General features: G+C 44.7%; 1 protein-coding gene across 4 annotated transcripts in view; it reads left to right on the top strand.

Moving 5' to 3' along the window:
• Window positions 1-81: 81 nt before the first annotated feature.
• The window catches only part of bcr (BCR activator of RhoGEF and GTPase), a 36,967-nt gene continuing 14,251 nt past the window's right edge, over window positions 82-22,797 (top strand). The window contains exons 1-3 of one of the 4 annotated variants that reach the window (XM_085926590.1): window positions 82-1,784; window positions 1,869-2,345; window positions 20,932-21,116. In XM_085926590.1, coding sequence (XP_085782716.1) covers window positions 782-1,784; window positions 1,869-2,345; window positions 20,932-21,116 — 1,665 coding nt within the window. In that variant the 5' untranslated portion in view covers window positions 82-781. Of the gene's footprint in view, window positions 2,346-20,931; window positions 21,117-22,797 lie in introns of all 4 variants that reach the window. The other 3 variants (XM_085926589.1, XM_085926588.1, XR_015067779.1) reach the window with 3 other exon arrangements.

The raw sequence follows: 22,797 nt of genomic DNA, 5'->3' as shown, positions 1-22,797 counted from the left end.
ACTGGAGGAGGCGGGGTCAAGATGACGGTGCACTGTCCCTTTAAGCAGCTGGCTCAGTGTCATTGGCCCCGCCCACTCCCGCAGCCTCCACTCTCTCTGTCTTCACATTTGTGAGATGGGAGCACACACAGCCGCATCATCACGGCCCAGCAAGCACGACCAAACCGCTGGGGAAAAGCGGACTAAATTACAACAGGGGTAAGAAAATGAAGCTAGTAACCGAACGGTTGACTGCTACCGAACCACCGCCTCGGTTTTTACTCGGGTCCGATACTGTCTTCGTTTGCTTTACGTCCGTATGATCCTTTCTCCGTACGCTTAGCCGGTACAAAGGAAGCAGCAGCACCTGAGATTGAAGCCTAATGGTCGGCTAGGAGTAAGACGGACCTGTCGGGGCTACCAAGTCCGGACCTACCCACACAAACCGTCGGCAAACCAAGAGACGGTTTTAATTCTTCGACGTTTTCTTTCAGGATTCTTTTCTAGTTGACAGTGGACATCAACTATTTGTTTGAATTCCTCCCTTAAAGTGACATAATCTGGAATAATGTACGAGAAAAAAAGACCGCCTTTTCTCCTCCATTATGTCTCATTCTCCTCCATCCGGTCATCATAAACAGCCGCTGTGTTGTCCGCAAATGGATATGCTGCCCACGACAAGTGTCATCAGTTTGTGCTGGTGACCAGGTCATCTTAAAGGCCTGTTTAAAAAAAACTATTTAATCACAGGTGAGCTGTTGTGAGGAAAGCTTGCGTCGGGATTGGACAAATAAACCACAATATGGTAGAGCCGGTGGGATTCATCGAGGCGTGGAAGGCTCAATTCCCTGAGTCGGAACCCCCCAAGATGGAGCTGAGGTCTGTGGGAGGTATCGAGCACGAGCTGGAGAGATGCAAAGCGTCCATCAGGAGACTGGAGCAAGAAGTGAACAAGGAACGCTTCCGCATGATCTACCTACAAACCCTCCTGGCCAAGGAGAGGAAAAGCTACGACAAACAGCGCTGGGGCTTTAGGAAAACGCCTCTCAATGAGGGGGTGGACCCCAGCTCCTCTCAGGGGGCAGAGTCTCAGCAGCCACACATGCAGGAGACCGGCGGGGTGGGTTGCGGCGGTGGCTATGGTGCCGCTCCTATCGTGGACAGAAGCCGATACCAGACTCACGGAGATGGAACCGGCAGATCCAAACCGAGACCCCAACCGGCGAGGAAGTCGGCGTCCCACGGAGACGGGCTGGAGTCGGCTTTCGAGGGACCCCAACAGGCTGAGTCGACGTCCTGTGACAATCTGGACGGTCTCTCGCCCTCCAAGCAAAGAGGAGGCGTCTCGGCGTCGCCCCGAAGGCCAGTACTTCCGCCCCCGGACAAGGAGCTGCCCTGCGACCCCAAAGACAAGCTTGGGATGGGCCTCGGCGTGGCTGCTCTAAGGTCCAACTTTGAGAGGATCAAGCGGGCCAACTCTCACTCTGTGGGTGATAAAGGTCAAGAGAAGCAGCCGCCGCTGCCGCCGCCACCATTCTACACCAACATGGAGTTCCACCACGACAGGGGGCTGGTTCGGGTCAATGAGCGCGAAGTCTCGGACAAGATCAGCTCCCTAGGGAACCAAGCCATGCAGATGGAACGGAAGAGATCCCTGCACTCGCTGCCTGGTAACCTGGCAACCGTGGCCGGGGAGCTCCGCGCCAGACCCGTGTACAGGGGCCGGTCCACCGAGAGCACCTGCGGCTACGATGCAGAGTATGAAGACGGAGAACCCAATCAGAGACATCAAAGAGCCAACGGTGGTAAGCCTCCTCCACCGCCTTGGCAACCCTCTGATTTCCAAGCTTACTCCAGCGTCTATGTCGGTGGCGTAATGATGGGCGAAGGCGGTGGAGGCGGCGACGGGCGGGGCGGCGTCCAAATGCGAGACCACGGCGGCGGTGACGACCACCTCCTGACGTGGCCCCGCCGCTCATACTCCCCGGGCAGCTTCGAGGACGTCGGCGGGGGCGGCGGCTACACGCCGGACTGCAGCTCCAACGAGAACCTGACGTCCAGCGAGGAGGACTTCTCCTCGGGACAGTCCAGCCACGTCTCGCCCAGCCCCACCACGGCCTTCCGGCGACCCTTCCGAGAGAAGAGCCGCTCGCCGTCGCAGAATTCCCAGAACTCCCAGCACTCCTTCGACAGCAGCAGCCCACCGACGCCGCAGTCGCAGAAGCGTCACCATCGGCAGCAGGGGGGCCACGTGGTCATGTCGGAGGCCACCATTGTCAGCGTTCGCAAGACCGGTCAAATCTGGCCACCTGCTGTACATCACGGGAGAATGTCGCACGATAACAGTTTCCATGGAGACCACCTCGGTGAGTGACCTTTGTGTTGAACGTGTGTCTTGTGAGTGTAAAGCGTATGCGTGCAGTCTCTTCTTCAGATGTTAGCCTCGCGTGGGAGAAAGATCTCCCGCTGCTCATTCCTGGAATGTCACTCGTGTGGGAGAACAATGCAGTCAGTCTTTGTTGAAGCGGCCTTTTCTCACATGAGATCGCCGTCTGGAAATTCAATCGCAGTTGTCTGTCTGACTAAATGAAGCTATTCTCACGCTTGTGGTTCAACCTCAGTTTAAGTCTGGTGTTGGGTTTTTTTCTTTGACAAACACGTTTGGAAGCAGATAATCGGCCCTTTGTTTGACCAAAGTCCCGAAAGGCCAACTAATCAGATATCTCTAAAAAAAAAAAAAATGACCCTGAACATTTATGTTCTTCTTGAGGCCGATCATAAGTGTTATCTTTGTTGGATTCTGAGATTGTGTTGTATGACGAACGATAGAGCAATATTAGCGATAGAGCCGGGCAAAAATAAAGAAGTAACAATTGTGTTACTTTGTCATTCCACAGTACACATGACAAGGAGTTTATAACTGTAGCATAGTTACCAGATAAGCTAACGGGTAGCCTAGCTTGCGACACCTACTCTTTCTTCTTTTTTTTAAATGTTGTATTGTAATATTTTACTGCCCCCCGCAGGTCAGTTTGGCACTACAACAGAAAGATGTTTTTTGGAAAGTGCTAAATTTCATTCGATTATTCAAGTGCTGTTCTCAATTACGTGTCTAGCTTTGGGTTTATTGATAATGAGAGGCACACTTTATCCTAATTCCAGCGCGAGTGCATATTTATCATATCATTATTCCGGGATGTGTTACAGTCCGAAATCAGATAGCACTCATTGCCTAAATTTCCTGCAGACGCGTCTCCTGTCTGTGTATCTATAATTCATTTATTTGAACTGTGCCACTGACATTGTGGCCCTGGTTGAAATCAAATTTGAGTGTTTTTTTTTCTTTTTTTGTGTCTCTGCTTTTGTTTTGCTCCCCCCTAGGCAGGATGTGATGGGCAGAGGAGTGCAAGAATTCTCACATCCTGCATGGAACATTTTCAGTCAATGTGAAAGATGTGTTGAAGTGATTTTTGCAGGGAAAACATTGCCACAACCATTAAGATTGTGCACAGTTAGCAAAAATTTTTTTAAAATGGAGCTCAGTTACAGCTGCTATGTTGAGGATTATCACGGCGGTGTCTGCTCTCTTTGTTTTAGCATCTTTTCCACCACAATGAGCCCTGTGGGGAGGAAGATGGAGGATTGGATGGGGTGGGGGGGGGGGGTATGTGTTTCAGACTGACGTATCTAGCAGGATAATCTAGATTGGTGGGTAAGAAGTTTGTTTGACACCCCGTGGAGATGGACCCTGTTTTCGGCCACGCGTGTGTAAAGCTGATGAGGGCCAACGGGCTGACAGTGTCGGTGATGATGATAAATGTTGCATCATTTCCAGCCCCCATGTTGCACGGCTGGAAGCCGAGCAGGACACTTTGGAGCAGGCGAGGCAGAGCTGTCGTCTCTCGCTCGGCTGGTCAAGAGATGCCCAGATGGGAAGATCTCGGCCGTTGCGTAACGGGAATACACACACAGATACACAAACAAAACACACATTGTTGTAAACACCTTGAAGCTCTCAGCAGGAACTGTGCGAGTACTAAAATGAAGTCGCGGGCAGCTGTGGGATGCTGTCACCTCTCAAATGTGTGCCCGAGATGCGTAACGGAATGTCGAGATAATGACAGGTGAGGAAAAAAATTAAAGGAAAGAATATTATCACTTTTTTGGCACACATTTTCAAATTATATGAGCAAGAATTGGCTATCCTTCTAGACTAAACAATGACGTCAATTTTCCAGGAAATACCTTGTACATAAGATTTTTAAATATGTATCCCCCACTAACATCTCCTGAGGTTAATTCCAAACGGGTTAAAGAGCAAACTGCAGCACATTTGGCGAAAGACACATTCAACAAACGCATTTCAATGTGTGCAAGGGGAAAGAAGATGAGATCAGATTTGTGGAAAGGTTGAATGAAAGTGATTAAGCGTTAGGAGGATTAGTTCTGTTAGCTGGCCTGTCCACTGCTATTACTTTGAAACATGATGTGACACGGACCTTTTAGCAATATTACTCCATGGTAAGAAAGCGCTTTGATTTTCGATATATATATTTTTTTTGCAGTGGCTCAATTAGGAGCAGAAAGGGACAAGTCTCTGCCCTGCTTACCTCTGAGATGTTTTCGGAAGGTGTAAGCCACTTGTGGCATTGCGTGATGACCTGAATTAGCTTTTGCTTCATCAGCATTTGGAATCGGTTCTCCGTCATATTAACCCAAAGAATACTGAAGTAAAGATAGTTCTAAAGGACACAGAGCTGGTCTTGCGTGTGGATCTGTCTCGTGTGTGTGTGAGGGATTTTCTCCACAAATCCTGTAACAAGCCAGCCATGAGTGGAGGTGACAGTGTGCAGCAGCATTGCTGGCTGCCAGACTGGATCGCAGAAGGTCTTCTTACACGTCTTCCCTCTGAGATTTGTGTGTGTAGAAAGACGTAGATCCTGGAACACTATGTGTGTTTTGATCTGAGATATTTTACTGTCACAATTTTTTTTATGAATTAACCCTCGTGTGTATATATTGGTGATAAGGGAGAATGAGGTCTTCTCATTTTTTAGCATCTGCCTGGATTGGTTGTGATATACAGCCCTGGTAGTAAAATGCACTTGGAAAATCCCTTCTGGTAACTAACCCCCCCCCCCCTTATTTCTCTCTCCTGGCCCACCTCATATCAGACGCTGGGTTTATGTGGACTGGCCACCGCAGGCCTTTTTTTGCTTTTTTTTTTTTTTTTTTTTGTGTATCCTTGGTAAGATGCACAGGGGTCGTAAAACACAGGCAGCTCTCTAAAGGCGCGGGGGGATGGTGTGGCGTGCTAATGTGCGGATATAAAGACCGGCTTGATTTTATTTACGGCGCAGATCAGAAGCCGGGACGGCTTCTTATGAAAATGAATAACCGATCGGGCCTCGTTTGTCTTTATTATGTGGCGCTCCTGTCTAGACATTAAAGGGACATTCGGCCTATTTTACATGAGAATTTACAGCTTGTTGGCAGCTTGTGAAAACCCTTGTCGGATGGTGTCCTCTGTGACTCTGAAGAATCTTCAAGTGCAGTCAGAATCGGCCAAATGACGTTTTTCGGGAAGTATTGTTCCAATTCAAAGTTGGCAGAGCCTTGCTATCGTAAAACATTTCTTAAATGCAAACAATGTTTGGATGAACCATTTAATAAGTGTACATTCGCTGACAGATTTATGATGACTATGAATTTATTGTATAATGGAAAACGGCCTTTAATGATTAAAGCAATCCCGACGTAATCCACCGGTGGACACGAGCAGTCACTGCTGCGACACCCACGTCACCCACATGTTGACCTCTGGATCGGGGCCGGTGGTGGTGGTAGGGGGGGGGGGCTCAACCCAAAAGCAGTCTAGTCATGCGAACATGTCAACTTTAATCCGCTCTCTTTTGTCTGGGAATTACAAACTAATTCCGATTAACATTAGCCTTTCGCTTCTTTCATGTAACACACCCATGCTAATGCGCCATGTCCTATATATTTGGCATGGGATTAGCACAGAGCAGCTAGCTTGCGCCGGCGTGTGTTGTACAACCGTTTGCTTGAGAGGTTGATCAAATGGAAACATAACAGAGGTCAAATTTAAATTGACCATTTATCTCCAAGCTACCTTTGCGAAAAACAGCTTTTGAAAGGCATTTCCACCTTACAAGTGGTGGTGGTGGTGGTGATGGGGGGGGGGGGGGGGGCAAGGAGTGATGAAAGTCATGACCCCCCCCCGCCCCCTTCCCTTACAAGGGCCCCACTGTAATCATCTGGTGGGGGGTTTAACCGCAGAAAGTCTATAAAGCGACATGATCAATGGCAAATGTCAGCAGCAGCAGGCCACTTTGTGGACCCACCCAATCGTACACGCCTCCGATTGACTCGGTTTGTCACGTGACACAAAACACCCATGTTTTAACCATAACACGGCTCGGCGGCAACACAAACATCTCATTTTACCATTTTTTGTTTTTTAACAAACCATGGAAAAGGGAAATTGATTGCAAGATACTTTTGGGATGAAGTGGAACTGATTATTAATCAGTGAACTTTAATTTCTCAAATGTTCAATCCTCACAGATTTACTCCATATTTTCGTATTTCCAGAAGAGTGGAAACATGGAGAACTCCATGTTTGCACTTTGTGTCAGTTTAACGACCAGGTGTCCCAATACTATTGTCAATACTGATGTCACCGCTCTCCAATTCCTCCTCATTGTGTGCCGTGTTTGCAATGGGCAGCTTGATGGCTTTGTTCAATAAATAACAGTTGTTCACGGCCGCCGGTGTGTGTCCGTCCGCGCATGCGAGAGCGACGCCGGTAGCGAGACTGCAGGATAAAGTAGCCATGCTGTAAAAATAAAAAACACATTATCTGGCTAATGAGCAAAGTGGCCGGCTGTTGGCAGCCGACCCGGTTCCTTTGGCGAGTGCAGTGGAGCAGAATCGGAGGATTCAAAAACAACACTGTAAAAACTGATTGAACTACATTCGTTCCAGGCTGGGCACTGACTTTGATTCCCGTAGCGTGTCGTAACTGGAGAATGCATAGTTTGGCTAGTTTAAAAGGCACCGAAACGCATGAAGTCGGTTTTAACAATTAAAAATATAACCATCAAATTAAAGAAGACCGTTGAATGTTCTTATTGATACACGATCAAGGTTTTTGAGGTCGGACGGACAGTCTTCTGTTGTTTTTGTTCGAGATTTACTCGCCAACGCAAACAACCGACTTTAGCATTCAAGTATGCTGACGGCCAAAGCCACGTCGGTTTTAATTTTTATTCAAAAATAGTATCGTGTAAACAATCTCCACCACAATCTGGTCTTGGCAGTGGTCTCCTCGCTACTGAGTGCTCGTGTTGAAATATTGTGAATGAAAGCAAGTCTGTGAAAGTTATTATGGTGGAACTTCCTGGATAATTTACGGAGCAGACCAGAAGAGGAGGAAACGGTTCTAAGTGGTTTCTTTAGAAGCAGAAGAGGATAGATGCTGATGTACTTAAAAAAAAAAAAAGATCATTTCAAGTTGACATTTTCATTTGTTATTTGTCGAGGTCTTTGTTGTAGAGGGAGAGTTTAAATGTGAGCTCCTGGGGGAGATCCTATTCCATGTTGTGATCTGCTTCCCCAACATCTCTTTCCTGAATGGCCTTGGGTAACAACCATGCTTCTCTGCCATTTGTCTTTTATGTCACTTTATACTCCTTCATCGGTCCGCCTCTCGCTTTTATGTTTGCCTCTTTTGGCTTGTGCGCCGCCTGAAGCCAAACCACAAGACGCAGATTTTAAGGCCGATTGACCAACGACAACTGAGATGGTTCACCAAAGAGACGGTATTTTAGTGTAAAAGATATTTGGGAAAGGATTATCATGCGAGATGAGTATTTTGTTCATTTTTTGGGGGGCTTTTGCAACGTTGGAATGTATTTTTAAAGAGCTTTTATTCCAAGATGTATGGTCTCTTAGTCGATTGTTCTCTGAAGCGGAGCTAGAGGCTTTCAGACTTGTAGTTACTTCTTAGCTAGCTAGTTAGCTCAGTGCTAAGCATTACCCCAGTAGTCCCTATGAAAGCAACGTGGATGGGGGACTGTGGACAAAATGGCACTGGAAGCTCTGTGGTCAAACACGCTTGAAGCTATTTCCACACTGAGCCAGATACTGTGATGTCATCAACTAGCGTAGCCGCGACCCCATAATGTTATTTGTTGCCTATTTCTGTCCATTTTTCCAAGAAGTGCGTTAATTTGTCCATTTCGGTGGAATTGCACTTGCCCCACCTCTGTTACGGAACACTGGAAAACTATTTGGCACAGTTGTATCTGCCGTTGTTAGTGTCAACAAGCGAAGCGCTGATGATGATGTCATTGTGTTCTAACGAAAAAAGACGGCTTTCATGTGAACGCAACATATTAAGGCCGTACGTAAAAGTACATGATGTTTCCAATTGTTCTGCTTGTAGTAAAGTCTGTTTTTTGGAGTATACTCACTTTTAGATACCCTCTGATTATGTTTTATGTGTTTCTTTATTGTGGGATTCCACGCTTCCTGCCAAGTGTCCACATGGTGTCCACATGGCCAAAACCGTCTCCTTTTACAGAGCTATTTCTCTTTTTTCCTTCCCTCACTCTCAATCCTTCTTTGCCTTCCATCATCACTTTTGTTTCACGTTTCCTCCTCTTGTTCTCTGATATCTTTATGTGTCACTGTCTCTCATTTGGCCCACTTTACGAGCCTATAAATGGCAGCACTTGCTCAAGGCTAATTGCTTTTGATGGGACCCGGAGACATTTTTTGTGTCACGTCTGCGAGGTACAGTAGTAACTTGTCAAATTGGCGAGGATTTTCCGGGACTGCCCGCGAACAAAGAAGCCGAGGGGGGGAGGTCGGAGATGTGAAATATAAAACCAAATGCCTTTCGCTGCCATTCATTATTGATGCTGCGCCACGAGGAACTGGCTGTTGTAATATTAGGTGTCGAATTCCCGCTTTGGGTCACCATGACACGATAGCTGTAGTCGCTACATTCGCAATTACCTTGAAAGTGAAGCAAGTCATTAGTTCATAACTTTGCATATTAGCATAACATAGCACAACTAGCGATTAAGATTGATAACATGTCGACATTGAGACTTGCCACACAAACAAGGAATCTAGTGAGTCCTATCACGTTTTCACAACTCCTTATTTAGCAGTAAACAGCGAGAAGAACGAGTTCCTGACGTGCAGCCTACCCATGAGTCATAATACCTGGGAGGCCGGCTGGAATTCTCGCGCTGCGGGGGACGCCGGTCTGTTTTAGTGTGACGTTCGAATCCATCATAAGAGGTCACACGCGTTCACAGATGATTCAAAGGTGGTTTTCTCTGACGCCAGGCTGTAAATGTTCTTGTTTACAACCAAACCGTCACCGTACAAAGCCGCACGTAGTGGCAACATTTGATGACACAGTGGTTTAAATCATAGGGTTCCCACCCTTTTCGACGACACGGGGGTAAGTTAGTCAACGGCAAACCTCGACGGACTGTCATATAAATATGCGTAACATCAAGTAAAACAAAACATTTCAACTTGACTCACTGTGCAATACGTACAAAAATAAATACCGACTCATCGTACATCTGAGCCATAAGTCTGTCGTTAAAGTGCGCTTCTACCACCAGGTTGACCTCTGTAAAAAAAAAAAAATCTATAGCTAGTGCCGACTGTATGTGCCTGAAAAGAAAATTGAATAACCGCATTACCGAAACACCACAGCAACAAATATTCATAAGTGTATTGATCTTTTAAGTGGATTCATAGCGAGGTCAGCCATCAGACCACCTCTATGAATCTATCAGTTGACGGCGTGGGCGTTGCGGTGGGAAAGCTTTCACCTTCATGTGGTGCACCCTCATTTTGTTACAGCTGAGCCTTCAAGGATCATGAAATTGTAAAAGGAATCTATTTTTACACCATGTGACTGGACATAAAATGGCACGTGCGAGAAACGAGCAGCGCCGAATGAACGTCTAATTAAATTTGGCCTTGCGGTTGTGGCGCAGCGCTAATGGTGACTTTTATATCTCCAAGTCTGCTTGAGCGTGCAGAGCGAGGACATAAAACGAATCTCGTGAAAATTAGACGTCTTTGTTAACTCCAACACGAGTTGAGCATATTTATGATTATTTGGTTAGACATTTTCACGCTGGTATCTTTAAAAATGTTTTGCTTGGATCGTCGTTGAGTCAGTTAGCAAAACATAACAGCTAGCTGTTAGCTCTCGAGCGCCGTGTCCAATTGTAAAGACAAAATTGATTGATGCTACTTTTGCTACTTTCCCAAGTGAGAAATTACCCAGTCAAGCCTGTACTGGGTGTGTGGAGTGGAAAAGCAACATTTGACGCAGCGTCGTCATGCTACTTGACAGACATTATTTACTCGAACACGCAACGCAGACACGTTGTTGGCATTTTTATGGGTTTGTAATTTGAATGAAGAATGTCCTTCGGTATTCTGTCAATGCAAAAAAAAGCCTATGGCAGTAACTCACATAACATTTAAAAACATGTGATGGGTAATTGTTATTTATATGTTTACGGGTCGTGTTGTTGTGGTAATTCAGGATGCTTCTGCTCACATGTGCCTGAACCATTTTGACTTTAGGGACTTTTCAGAGAGACTTGTCTAGCTCAGATTAAAATGAATGTGGCATCTTGCCACAAATACTGCTGGAGCCTTTTTTTTTCCTGTCAGCCTCAATGTTGTGATCAGAGTGACTAAATCTTCCCCACCGCCTGTGAGGATGTCTGCGTGTCTTTTTACGACTTAAAGATGATTTGCCTAAGAAGCCAGTTTTGAAAAAAAAGAAAACATCCTTAGGCCCGGAGTGTATTCTTGAATTATTGTTGCTTACAATGTAGCAGATAAAACCAGCCCCTCCGCCCCACTTTCAAGAACTTTAAATGTTTTCGATGTTTTGACAATTTAACAGCAATTAAAAAACCGATATTATTATTTATTTATATATACAATTATGATTTTTATATTGTTGAATATGATTTTTTTTGTCTTATATTTTGTAGTGCTAATGTGAAAATTTTAGATGCATCTTCGTCTCTCTCCTCACTCTCTCCATCACTTTACTTTTAAAATTCATGTCCCCCCTCGCTGAACATCTTACATAAGTGAATTAAAACGCAATGCAGCGCTTCATTTTTCCGCGGCCGTTTTCATCGTGGGAGTTCTCTCCAGCCGAGGGAACGCGTCTGATCCGGCCAGGAATCTGCATGTTTCAGACATGATTCAGCATAACCTTGATGTGAATCCCCCCCCTCCTAAAATGACTTTCATTTCATTGACACACAATGCTGTAAGACTTTGTGTGCGTATATACAAGCACTTAAAAGCGAGGCCTACTAAGAATAACACTACTGAAACATTCATGGATCTCGCTGACTTAACAGCTTGTGTATTTTCGAGCAGCTAAGGTTAAGAGTGATTGTGTCGAATGGATTTGTTTCAACTGCACGACATTCTCAAATCTTGCTCCTTCGACTAACCTTTATCGTTTTTAAAAGGAAATAGAGGGATTTCAAAGCACAACAAAATTGTGGCCTTTTTAAAACTAGCTAATGTGTTCAATTTCATGACTCAGCAAGTTTGAGTGAGTGTCATGCTTTGATATATCGGAATCTGTTGGACTTTTCTGGTTCTGTTTTGAAAAGTCTCAAAATTTGATGTCGTGATGAAGACGGACCGAATCTCACGGCGCTTTCCCACGACCTTCTGTATTTCTTCAATGACCACCCCTACTCACCCCCCCCCCCTTCCCACACTTACCTTTGTATTTGAATCGTCCCTAGTATTGGGTATCAGTGGCCTACCATCGACGAAAAGTGGGTCACTCGCGGGTCTCGGCGAGCCATTATTTGTCGTCACTCGAGTGTAGCGAAGCCCCGCTGGCCTTTGTCTCATTTCTCAAAGGATAATAGTCTCCCTCTCTTTGTCCCCCCCTCCGGCCGTCCGTCCTTGACCACGGGTTGACTCAGCGCCGCCTCAGGCTCATTGCCAAGGGCCCGCTGTTCAGTGCTAAAAGGTGAATTACTCTGGCAACATTGTCATTTTTGTCCATGTGTGTTGACATGGGTGTGTTTGTTTACTAATTCCTAATAGGAGATGACGAGCTTGCCAGAGAATACCATGCCTTTGGGGTATTCAAGGAAGAAGGTAAACTGAGAACCGTTGAGTGATTTTTTAAAAAGTCCAACGTAAGCCGAGGTCACGAGTCCAATTATCGCACGCTCCTTTTGAGCACACTTGCGTTTTTAGTCCATCGTTCATCTTTCTGACAGTGTTTTCCTGTCAAGACAAGGTCCCTATTGATTTCTCCTTGGTTCTGTTTATAAGCAGTGCTATGCAAAAGAAAATACTGCCGAGTAGAGGAGTCGGGGCCAAAGGACCCATTGGCACTCCAATGCATAGAATGTTGATTCAGGATTACTGCCATGTCCTTCAAGGATATTTCTCATAATAGTTTGGTAATTCGTGGATACATCCGAATTCAGTTTTGCGTGGTATGTCAATGGAAAATCGAAGCTAATACAGTAAAAAAATAAATAAAACACAGATGTAAATATTGCACGCGGTACACTTGAAGCGCTAATTTGAGTTAATTGTTTCCATGCGCTCGACTTCCTCTCTTGCCCTCGTCGATAAAACGCAGTGTGAGCTGGATATGGGTCAAACCATCTCCTTTGACATGCATTGTGTGAGTTTTGAGAGTTCATTGTCACGGCGACATTATTAAAGTACAATGCCAATGTCCCGACAGCTCACACTCACAAGTCAAATGATAAAACTTATTTGGAAAAAAAAAAAACTAAATAAGGCTGTCCCAGGGAAAAAATAAATTAGGTTTGCGTTCAGACCCTGTAAGGGCACATTATATGTGCATTCTTCCCCTTTGGTCTCCTTCCTGCCGCCATCCTTCAGACGCTTCAGCGGGCAGATGGGCACAACAGCCACAAGGGAATCGTTGCAGTTGTGGTCGGGCAGAGTTGATTTGAGGACCTTCGGGAATCTCGGGCTTTAATTTGATTTTTGTTCTCGGGGCCACGGTGCTATTTTCAGCCCGTTTGTGATTTATTTCGCTTGCCTACACTTTAGCCTCTTTGTAAACGGCCTTTTTTTTGTGAGGGCTGTAGCGACGCAGAGGCGAGTTGCGGTCAAGTCATTCGTGTTCCCTGAAAGAAAAAAGAAAAAAAAAATCATTCTTGCCACAACTTTAAGAATGGAAGTCAAAATTCTTGGAGTACTCGATACAGTGCGAATGTTAGCAGTTTTGGAGTGTTTTAAATTGGTGACAAACTGCATAATGTATCTTCTCTTTAAAAAGCCAAAACACACGCCGCAGGGATCATCTCAGCCTTGTGGAAGAGAAGATGCTAAAAATACTCAGCTGCATCCCGCTGTGTGTTAGCATCTCTTGTTTGTTTACCTTTGTGCATACGCTTGTGTCAGCTATTCAGGCGTGCCGAGTTTGCCTCTGGGTCATAGAGATGTGTGCTTCCGGCTTAAATGCCTTTGCCTCTCGTGACGACTTAATACTCCGAATATTGACACTCGGAAGAAGAAAATGCAGTCCGCCTATCTGCTTTGCGAGTTAAGCAGGTTGACGGACAGACGGAAGGAATTAGTAGCTCGCTATAAAGGACGTCAATCACAAAGAGCTGTCGGTTGAGTCGACGGTATTGAACACAAACAGGAAGTGGGGAACAAAAACAAATCGGTAATAAGACAACAAAGGTTTGAGATTGATCGGTCGGATTTATTAGGTGGTGTGTGGTTCATACGTAGCTTAATCCTTTTTTTTTTTTGACGTTTGGTAGTCTTGGCTTATCCCCTGTGCTTCCATCCTGCTAAACACACACACACATTCTGATTCATTGTCACACATACGCCTCACAGGCATGATGACTACTTTGTTCTTCTTCTGCAGTTCCTCCTCTCGAGCTGTCTGCCGCGCCATGTGGCATTTTTGCGTGTGTGTTATATTTCTTTCGTGCGGCACAGCCTTCAGCATCCCACCTTTTATTGTGTGGATATTTCTCTTTCAGTGGCTATTTTGGCTTGACCGCACAAGAAAAATACTCCATTGGCTCTGTGCACATCTGTCTGGCCGTGCACCATTTCCACGAGATTCCGCCCCACCCCCCACCTGCTCGACCCACCGCACGTGCACACCCTTTGAGAATTTGTCTTTTGTGTGAATGTGTACAGCAAGCCCGAGGCCCCTCTCTGCGAACGCTTGACTCCAATAATGTGTGACGTTGATTTCATTTTTTTTTTTCATTTTACTTTTTGTTTTCTTGGCTTTGCGAGGCTTCTTAAGTGCCCATTGGTCAGAGGTTTTCGTCAGGCTCCAGAGTTGTCATGATTATTTTCTCCAAGCCGCCCTCAATGCGTTTTCCACGTAAACATGGCTTCAAACATTGTTTTTTTTTTTTTTCCAACAACTTGATTGCAATCCATTTCATAGATTCACCAGCATTGTGTTTCTTGTTTTTCTTTGTGGCGTAGGAGGCAAACACTGAGCTTTCGAAAGTGGATAAAAAATGAGAATGGAATTCAGTGGAGTGTGGACCTCCATCAAGGCTGTTTATTTTTTAGTAAAGAAAAAAAAAAAAAGGTGGATTTTTGTATTCAACCTTGTTAGCGTGTTAGCTACGAGAGGACGGATAGCTACAAGCGCTCTAAAAGCACTTTACATGGCTGAATGCTCGCTTGTATATCGGAATAGCAGCCGTGGGCGTGCATCTCGAAATATGCAACGCCATGCCCTCACCTGCTTGTGGTGTCACGTTACATAAGCATGCTAATGTTACCGCTAGCGCCACAATAGCATAAAAGCAAAACAAAAGACGAGTGGGGGGTGCAAAAGACGATACACATCACAGAGTGAGGAAAATGTGGTTAGAGACTGTTTCCTTATTATGTCTTTGAGCCCAAAATGTATATGTTTCCCCTCAAGGCACCAGACAAGAAGGTCACATGATTCCTTTGTGTCTCTCTTCAGCACAGTGGAGAAGTGACGAGCACTTCTGCCTCACACTTTTCAGGTTCAGGTTTGAGACTGCTCCCGGCTTCCTTGTTGGAGCCCTATAAATAAAGGCTTTTTTATTTATAGTGTCCAGCCTGAGTGGCTGGAGCTGGAATTCGTATTTTTGATTAATATTTAACCCTCCTAAGAGCACCAAGCAGTACTCAAGTTCCTTTTTTTTTTGGGTTAGGTTTCGTTAACATGTTCATTAAAGGGCGATTAATAGTGGTCGGATATAAACATATTTTTTCTTAAATGTGCATCAGATTTTTTTGTCATCTGAACCGACAGATTTTATTTGTTAATCTTAATCAATTACCGATGTATTATCTTTTCTAGATTAAAGCGTGGCTGAAGGACACAAAGAATGATCGTTCCATCTGTTTTTCATGAGTCTGTTTTCTGTTTATTTTGTTCAAATATTTTCTCTCTGCTTAAACCATGTATTACGATTACATAATCCACTTTTCCTCTTCATTGCATTATTAATGAGAACGAGAGTAGGCAAGACTGTAAACATGCCACAGATGCTATTTCATAAGTGTGCTTCGGTTGAGAGGTTAAAAATGCGGTCGGGGACCAAAAAGATGCGGGTTTGATTCTGTCGACCGGCACGGGGATATCTAATCGGGGGGTTCTGTGGAAAAAAAAAAAAGCAAAATCTCCTGTGTGTTAGCCACACATGCTAAGCACTATGCTAATCATTCTAAAAATGAAATTGCTAATAAAAATGTCGAGATTAAACGCATGCAATACCAATTGTGTATTATGAGGTTTGCTAGTTCGCAACATTCTCTGTCAATGTTTCGGAAAGTTCGGTTCGATTAGGATCATCAAAAATATCCAAGTTCGGAAGTTCTAATGGAACCAATTAAAATAATTGTGTCCTTCACTCTAAGCGCTCTCAAAAATGGTGGGACAGATGCGCTCAAAATGCAAATATCTAATTTCTACGATCATGTTCTTGTACCTCGTAGGCGTGAATTTGATCAGACATTGTCTGTGGGAGGGCGGGTGTAAGATATGTTGCCTGTCTGTGAAGGCTTTTATCTCCATAATGACTCCACGCGAGTGTTGGACGCAGGTAATATGAAGCCAGGGATGTTTCAAGCTGGCAGACAGTCAGACTGGCGCTGTGCCAGTTTCAGGACGCTTGACTATGGCGGAGGAGACGATTCAAACTCATTACGTATTCACTCGGGATACTTTTTTTTTTTTTTAACCACTTTACGACTACTCGGCATGAATCAACTTTGTCTTTTAGTCTGGCAGGGTACCTAATTGCAAAAGAAATGCTCTCCTTGTTGGTGGTGGTAACCCTCGGCAACGGTTTCCCCGGGAGACTGCCTTTGGCAAATCTCTATGGCCTGTTTAGCAAATTCCTAATTCGTGTCTCCTGAACGGCGCGGGCATAAAGCGCCCGGCGGTTTATGGCCCTGAGCTCCGATGATGCGGCGCCTTGTGTTTGACCAGAGATTAAGCAGATTGAAGCTCTTTGTGCCGCCTCGGCTGTTTGTCCGTGATAAGTGTCCTGACCGCAGGCCTTCGCGTCTCAAAGCCCTTCTGCGACCGTTCGTACATGAGGCATGATTTAAAACGGGATTTACAACATGGGAAACTGGTTGGATGACGTGTGGCGACGCCTGTGCCCGGGTTTAAACATTTGTCAACTACCAAATAAATGCGAAAATAGTTTAAAAAAAAAAAATAATTCATGAGAAGATAAAAATCAAACAACATTTTCCTCATGTCAATTCCATAACTGAAACAATTTGACTGATGATGCCAAGAAATAAATTCAAAAATGTCAATGCAGCCATTATGCTCTGTCAGGAAATGAACCTGCCTAACGATGAGTGATTTGTATTGATAATATAATGTAATGAAGCACCTAATCAGATTACGGATGATAAAAAAAAAAAAGGAAAATCAAATCATGTCGCACAGACAGACTGTCTGTGTGGAAGCGCACTCTTGCCTTTTTGGAACAATTTCTTACTTCAAAAACAACGCGTCAGCCTGATGTTTGTCTTGGAGAGGATCTCAAGAGGAAGTTACCTGCGATACAAAACTCCTGGGATTCCCTTCGAATGACATTCTTGGTCTCGGAGGTGAAACCACAACAGGAGCTAAATGCAAATTGTAAACACAAAAGACATTTGTTTGGCAGAAATATGCTTTTGTGATTAATTTTTTTTTGATAATCTTTTTATGTTTGGTGTTCTTGTCCCATCCCTCCATAAAAAAAAAAGTGATTTACCCCCCGGCAAACTTTCAAAGTACAGAGTGTTGCTTATGGTCGGTTAGAGTGGGTGAAGTTGACCCCCCCCCTCCCCTCTCAGCACGATCAAAGGTAAAGTAAACGTGGAAACATGCAATTAGCGTCTCAATCCCATCCATCCTTTCTATTTTTACCCAGCGCATTTAAAACCCACACGACTTGAGAATGTTTTGCACGCAGCCGTGCAGATTCAAGTGGCAGCTTTCAGTGTTGCTAAATTAATGAGCCGCCCTCGCAGCATCGCACTCCGCCGCCACGGTGCTCATGATCCATTTTTTTTTAAGAGGGCGGACTTCAAAATCCATCACCGACCGATGCGGATCGAATGAAGCAAAACAAAAAGTGTGACGAAAAGCATATCCTGACGCAACAGGGAGCAATGTGTTGGTAGAGCAGGAAAGAAAAGAAAAAAAGAATGTGAAACAATATTAGTTTTTTTTTTTTTGGTCACATATTTGAGGACAAAACGCTTTATTCTCTCTGCTGACTTGAAACCAAAAGCGTCTTCCATATTTCACTAGCTTTGCCATCGTTGAGATGGTAATTTGCCACGCTGTATTATTAATCCGAGTTTCTCCTGCAATTTGAACGCTCTCATAATAACGCCTCAGGCCGGCTCCTTGCCTAATGAGGCTTTTTTTTTCCAACGGATTCGAGCGCTTGACAGTGAAAGACACGACAGACGCTTATGGAATCAAAGGTTTCCCCTGGCAGTGCTTCCAGACCGCGTTCTCCTCGAAAGCGATCAAAAGAAAGTTGGAGAGCAAATACAAGAGCGCGATCTGACCAGGATGTAAAAACGCTGTCCTGGGGAAGATGATAGAACTTTGACACACTGTTGTGTGTTGTGATGGACTCCCCAATCCGTTAGTCACGATTCAAACGGTTGAATCGACTCAACTGGACTTGTTGGGGGGGAGATAGGACCTGTTTTATTAACCTGTTTAGTTTTTTTTCCATCACTAAAGTGCAGGTATTCACTTTGTGTGGTCCCCTAATGAGGAAAAAAAACCACATTTATCAAATTAACCAGAATCATTGCGTTCAAGTTCATTTCATATCTTGTCGAGTGTCGCCACCCCCCATTTTTGCTCTATCCTAGATTTTTTCTTCTTCATTGCCTCAGCCCCCCCTCCCACTGCTTGGTGTTAAATTGTCTTTAAATTGGATACTTTAGGGAATAAACGAACCTCGTTCACACTATACATGAAGCTGTTTTCGAGACGCAGGGATGTAATATGACTGCCTTAGTTTGTATTTTTGTTTCATCTTCGTTTAACTCGTTCACGACCATTGACGGATATAGACGTCAAAGATCCATTTGAACTAGGCCGGTGGTATTTGTGGGGGGGGTCATTTTACCAAATTGGCTTTATTGACTAAGGGGAAATTTAATTCCGCTTTTGTGTGTGTTGAGCATGCTAAGAGTTCTTTTGAAGATGGAAGATTAGCCGAGACAATCCACAGGGCCTCTGATCTGAATTGTACCACTTGATGAAAATGTGACGAAATGAGGGTGAGGGGGGTGCATTAATGTGAAAGCTCGTGTGTGTGTTGTCACTATATTAGCAGTGTTAAGATGACTGTTTTCCTCCCAGAGTCCCATAAAGGCGACGGCGCCTTGAACAGATTTATGGCAGCCATGTTGAGTGCCTAAGGGCAGGCAGGGGTGGCGGAGGGGACCTCATTGAGAATCTCGCGCCCCCCCTCCGTCTTTCATTTTCTCTCAAGCTTCATTTTCTCCATCTTCTCTTTGTTAATAATCATTTCCTCACTGATGAGACTTGAGAATTAGCAGCGGCTTGTGTCGGCTCCTTCTGTCATTTTTCTGTTTACTTCCACTCCCCCCCCCCCTCTTTATTTTTTTTATTCTCCCTCCAGGCAACGCTTGTCTTCTTTGTGCGAAGGTCACAACTCTCTTGGTCTCAGTTGAACTCAGACAAGCCTTTTAATTGATGCTTAGCTCATTTATGGCTTTACGCTAATGCACTTTTGTGTGCGTGTACGTAGCCATTATGGCTCCGAGCCAAACCGTGTTCGTCACCATGTAAACCTTGGACGAGGAATGTGGGCGTGTTTGGTCATTGATTGGTACGCTGCTTTTATTTTTATGCTTCGACGCAGAATTTGGAAGAAATCAATGCCTTTCATGCAATCTGTTGGGAATTCTTTTTTTTTTTTTTTGCTCTCCAGGCTTTTCTGTCGAGGGCGGTGGGGGGTTCGGGAGACACGAAGCGTGGGAGGAGGGGAATGTATGGAAGATATTGTGCTGCGAGGAGCATGAGGATGCCAGCTGTATGTGCCGCATCATCAGAGAAGGTTTAAAACAACACATTTTAGAGTGGCCTGCTTTTCATTGGACCATTATCCCCATAAATAAATACAAAAGGCAAATTAAATTAAAAAAAAAACTACTGGTTGGCGGTGTTTAGCTTTTTTTTTTTGTCGTTTCCACGGAGAGGCACGTAAATATTCCTCTGAAGCATTTAGTCAACATCGCCATGATTCATTTGTCACTTTTTCTTTCCATATTTAATTGACACTTGAGCATTTTTATTCACCATTGTGGTTTAAGCTCTCAGTCTGTGCTGCTTTAAAACCAAGAGGTGGTCGCTGGCTTTAAAAAAAAAAAAAAGTTGTATGGATGCTCTGTTTTTGCCCTGCGGGTTCTAAAAGGCATTCCACACACAAACAAGCTCAGTGTGTCCCGTGACGGCGTTTTTCCAAAGCTAGGTGGATGGAATATGAAGTTATGCAGCTATTTTGGACAAACGGCAATGGCTTGATATTTCCAGACCCGCATTTGTGTTTTATAAATTCCACCATGATAACTTGTAATGGTAATACTTGTTAAGTTATGATGTCTGGTTTGGTTCAAGGTTAGTTTTTTTTGGTTTTTGTCTCGAGGCTAACGACACAAACACACGTTAGTCCAGCATGGCAGACCGAGTGGGCAGCCACCGCCAGTCGCGAGTATTTGGACCAAACGGTGGGTGGGCTGAAGGTCACATGTTATCTAGACGCACACACACACATTGTTTTTGTCTCTTTTTAGGGACCCGACATTAAGAAGGTGGAGTCGCTTGCATCTCACCATGCATCGCAATGACTCTGTGTCCTTAGATTTGTTTCATTCCATTGTTATGACTGTTAGCATAAGCTACGTTTTTGATCTGACTGAGTACTCTTATTTCGATTGGTTGAGAAGGAATTTTCTGTTTGCCTTCATTTTATCAGTCCAGAAAAAAAAAAGAGAGTACCTTGCTTCTAACCCAATTTAGGATTTCCTGAGCTTGTTGAAGGTCTGCACACTACTTAGCGGGCTCTCGTTCTTGCGCTTATCTGCAAAGTGTTTATGTGATTAGTCAGCGCATGGGAGGCCAGACCGGCTTTTGGGAGAAGTGATGCTTTGTTGAAAGTAGAGTAGTGGGAGGCGGTGAGGAAATTATTATTGGTGATTCTTTCAAGGATGTTTGAAGTTTTCCCCCTCAGCTGCTTTCCCAAAACTGCTGACACACACCTCCAAGGGTTTGGGAGCTATTTTAACTCTCCAAAATCCTTTTTTTTTTAATGTGATTGACAGATGGCCATTACACCGGGACGCCACCGTCTTACGGTTATGACGCCGACCGCGCCGAGGAGCAGCGGCGGCACCACGACATCCTGCCGTATATCGACGACTCGCCTTCTTCATCACCTCACCTGAGCTCCAAGAGCCGAAGCAGTCGAGATACCCTCTCGTCTGGATCGCTGGAGTCCTCCAAGTCGGTCAGTGTGTTGAAATGTGTTTATTAGTTTGCACGTATGCAATTACCTGGTCCTGGTTCCAGTTTTTCATATATTGGTGGAACGATTCAATTCCATTAAAAGCGCCCTGGATGATTGACAGCTCATATCGGAGCGAAAGCAGTTGTGAATTGACAATAATTGTAAACACTTCCTTTGACCTCAATACGTTCAGGAAGTAGGCTAATCTATTTTTACAGCTGTAAATTGACGAGGAATCGAATCTGTCATTTGGGAGGATCTCTGCTTGACTCGCAGCCTCGGGAGCTGTCATCCGCAGATGGAAGTCATCCTTTTCCCCAGAGGCGGGCTGGTTCTCAACAGAGACGATAGACACATTTACCGCGGAGTAAAAATTCCCAAATGACCGAGCGCTTCCTTTAGGATGGGGGGAGGGGGGGGGTGTCACAGGGAGATAGGCTAATAGCGCCCTTGGAAAAAGTAATCGCATCAGTGGTCATGAAGCAATATCAGCCCTGCCAATAAATGATGACTCCGAGGGCAGCCCACCTATGACCTGTCCCGTTTTTGTATAAACAGGAGACGAGATTTAGCCTGCACAGTTAGATGAAATTCCCACAGTCAGAGTTAGCATAGCCTGGATTTGCCCTTGTACAGTCGCCACATGCCCGTCCGCCAGTCTGCTTCGCCGACTGAGTCAGAGCTCAGGCGAGCTGCGATTGGCTCTTTATAGAGTTGAGGCTTGTTGACGTCATTGTGATGAGTCACCACCATCTGAGAAATAGAAATAGTACTCCCAACTCGGCTCAATCTCGATGGAGGTGGTCAGATGTTTTATGTGGGCTCTGTGGTCTTTTTATTGAGTTTTAATTCCAAAAAAGTTCTTCCATGACATTTCTTCTGTGAGCTTTGATTTTCTTTCTTTTTAAGTGGTCGTCAGAATGTGCAATCTCGTCAGATTTTCAGGCTTCTTGTTTACTGACAATGAAATCACTGAAATATGTGAAATTAATTAAGCAGAAATACTTCCACGTTGAGGAAAATATCACCATCATTACAGGCCAGACACACCAAGCGATGGGCAAAAATCTCAAGCCAGGGTTGTCGGAAGTGGGATGCTAAACGGCTTAGACTACGGGAAATAGAAATGTTGAACGCTTAATAAAATGCATAACATTTGCAATTTGAGCGTTTGTCGGGGCTGACGTTCTCCCGCACTCTGCGGGAAAGGGAAGCAGAGGTTAGCAATAACGTTATTACCATCGACGCTACTCGGTTTTCCAAATGCGTCTCCTGAGCTGCAGCTACTGTGATGGACATTTCAACACATTTGAATAATTTTATGCCAATATTTAACGCTGAAAATGATTTGGTGCACTTCTGTATTGTTCTTTTTTTTTGTTTATATCGTGCTTGTGTGTGTTATTCGTTCACACACAGGTATTTATACAGCAACCTTCCTCCTCCTCTGGGACATCCTGCCTGTTTGAGTAAGTTCACGGCAAAGCAAGGCAGCCCGAGGAATCTCGCTATCTGTCTGTCTGTTTTCTTTCATGATCGTTCTCCTCGGCGAGCTTTGACCGGCCCCGTGGCGGCGGGGAAATCAGGATGAAGGATTTCTAGAAAAAAAGTGAAGAGCCTCCGATTATGTTTGGCTGTTATTTATTGAACATGTTTGGCCCAAAAAAAAAAAAACAAAACA

This window comes from Syngnathus leptorhynchus, chromosome 12, assembly GCF_054491065.1.
Source record: "Syngnathus leptorhynchus isolate UIUO chromosome 12, UIUO_Slep, whole genome shotgun sequence".
Lineage (NCBI taxonomy): Eukaryota > Metazoa > Chordata > Actinopteri > Syngnathiformes > Syngnathidae > Syngnathus > Syngnathus leptorhynchus.
The sequence above is the reverse complement of the archived record's forward strand: the minus strand, read 5'-3'. Positions and strand labels throughout refer to the sequence as shown.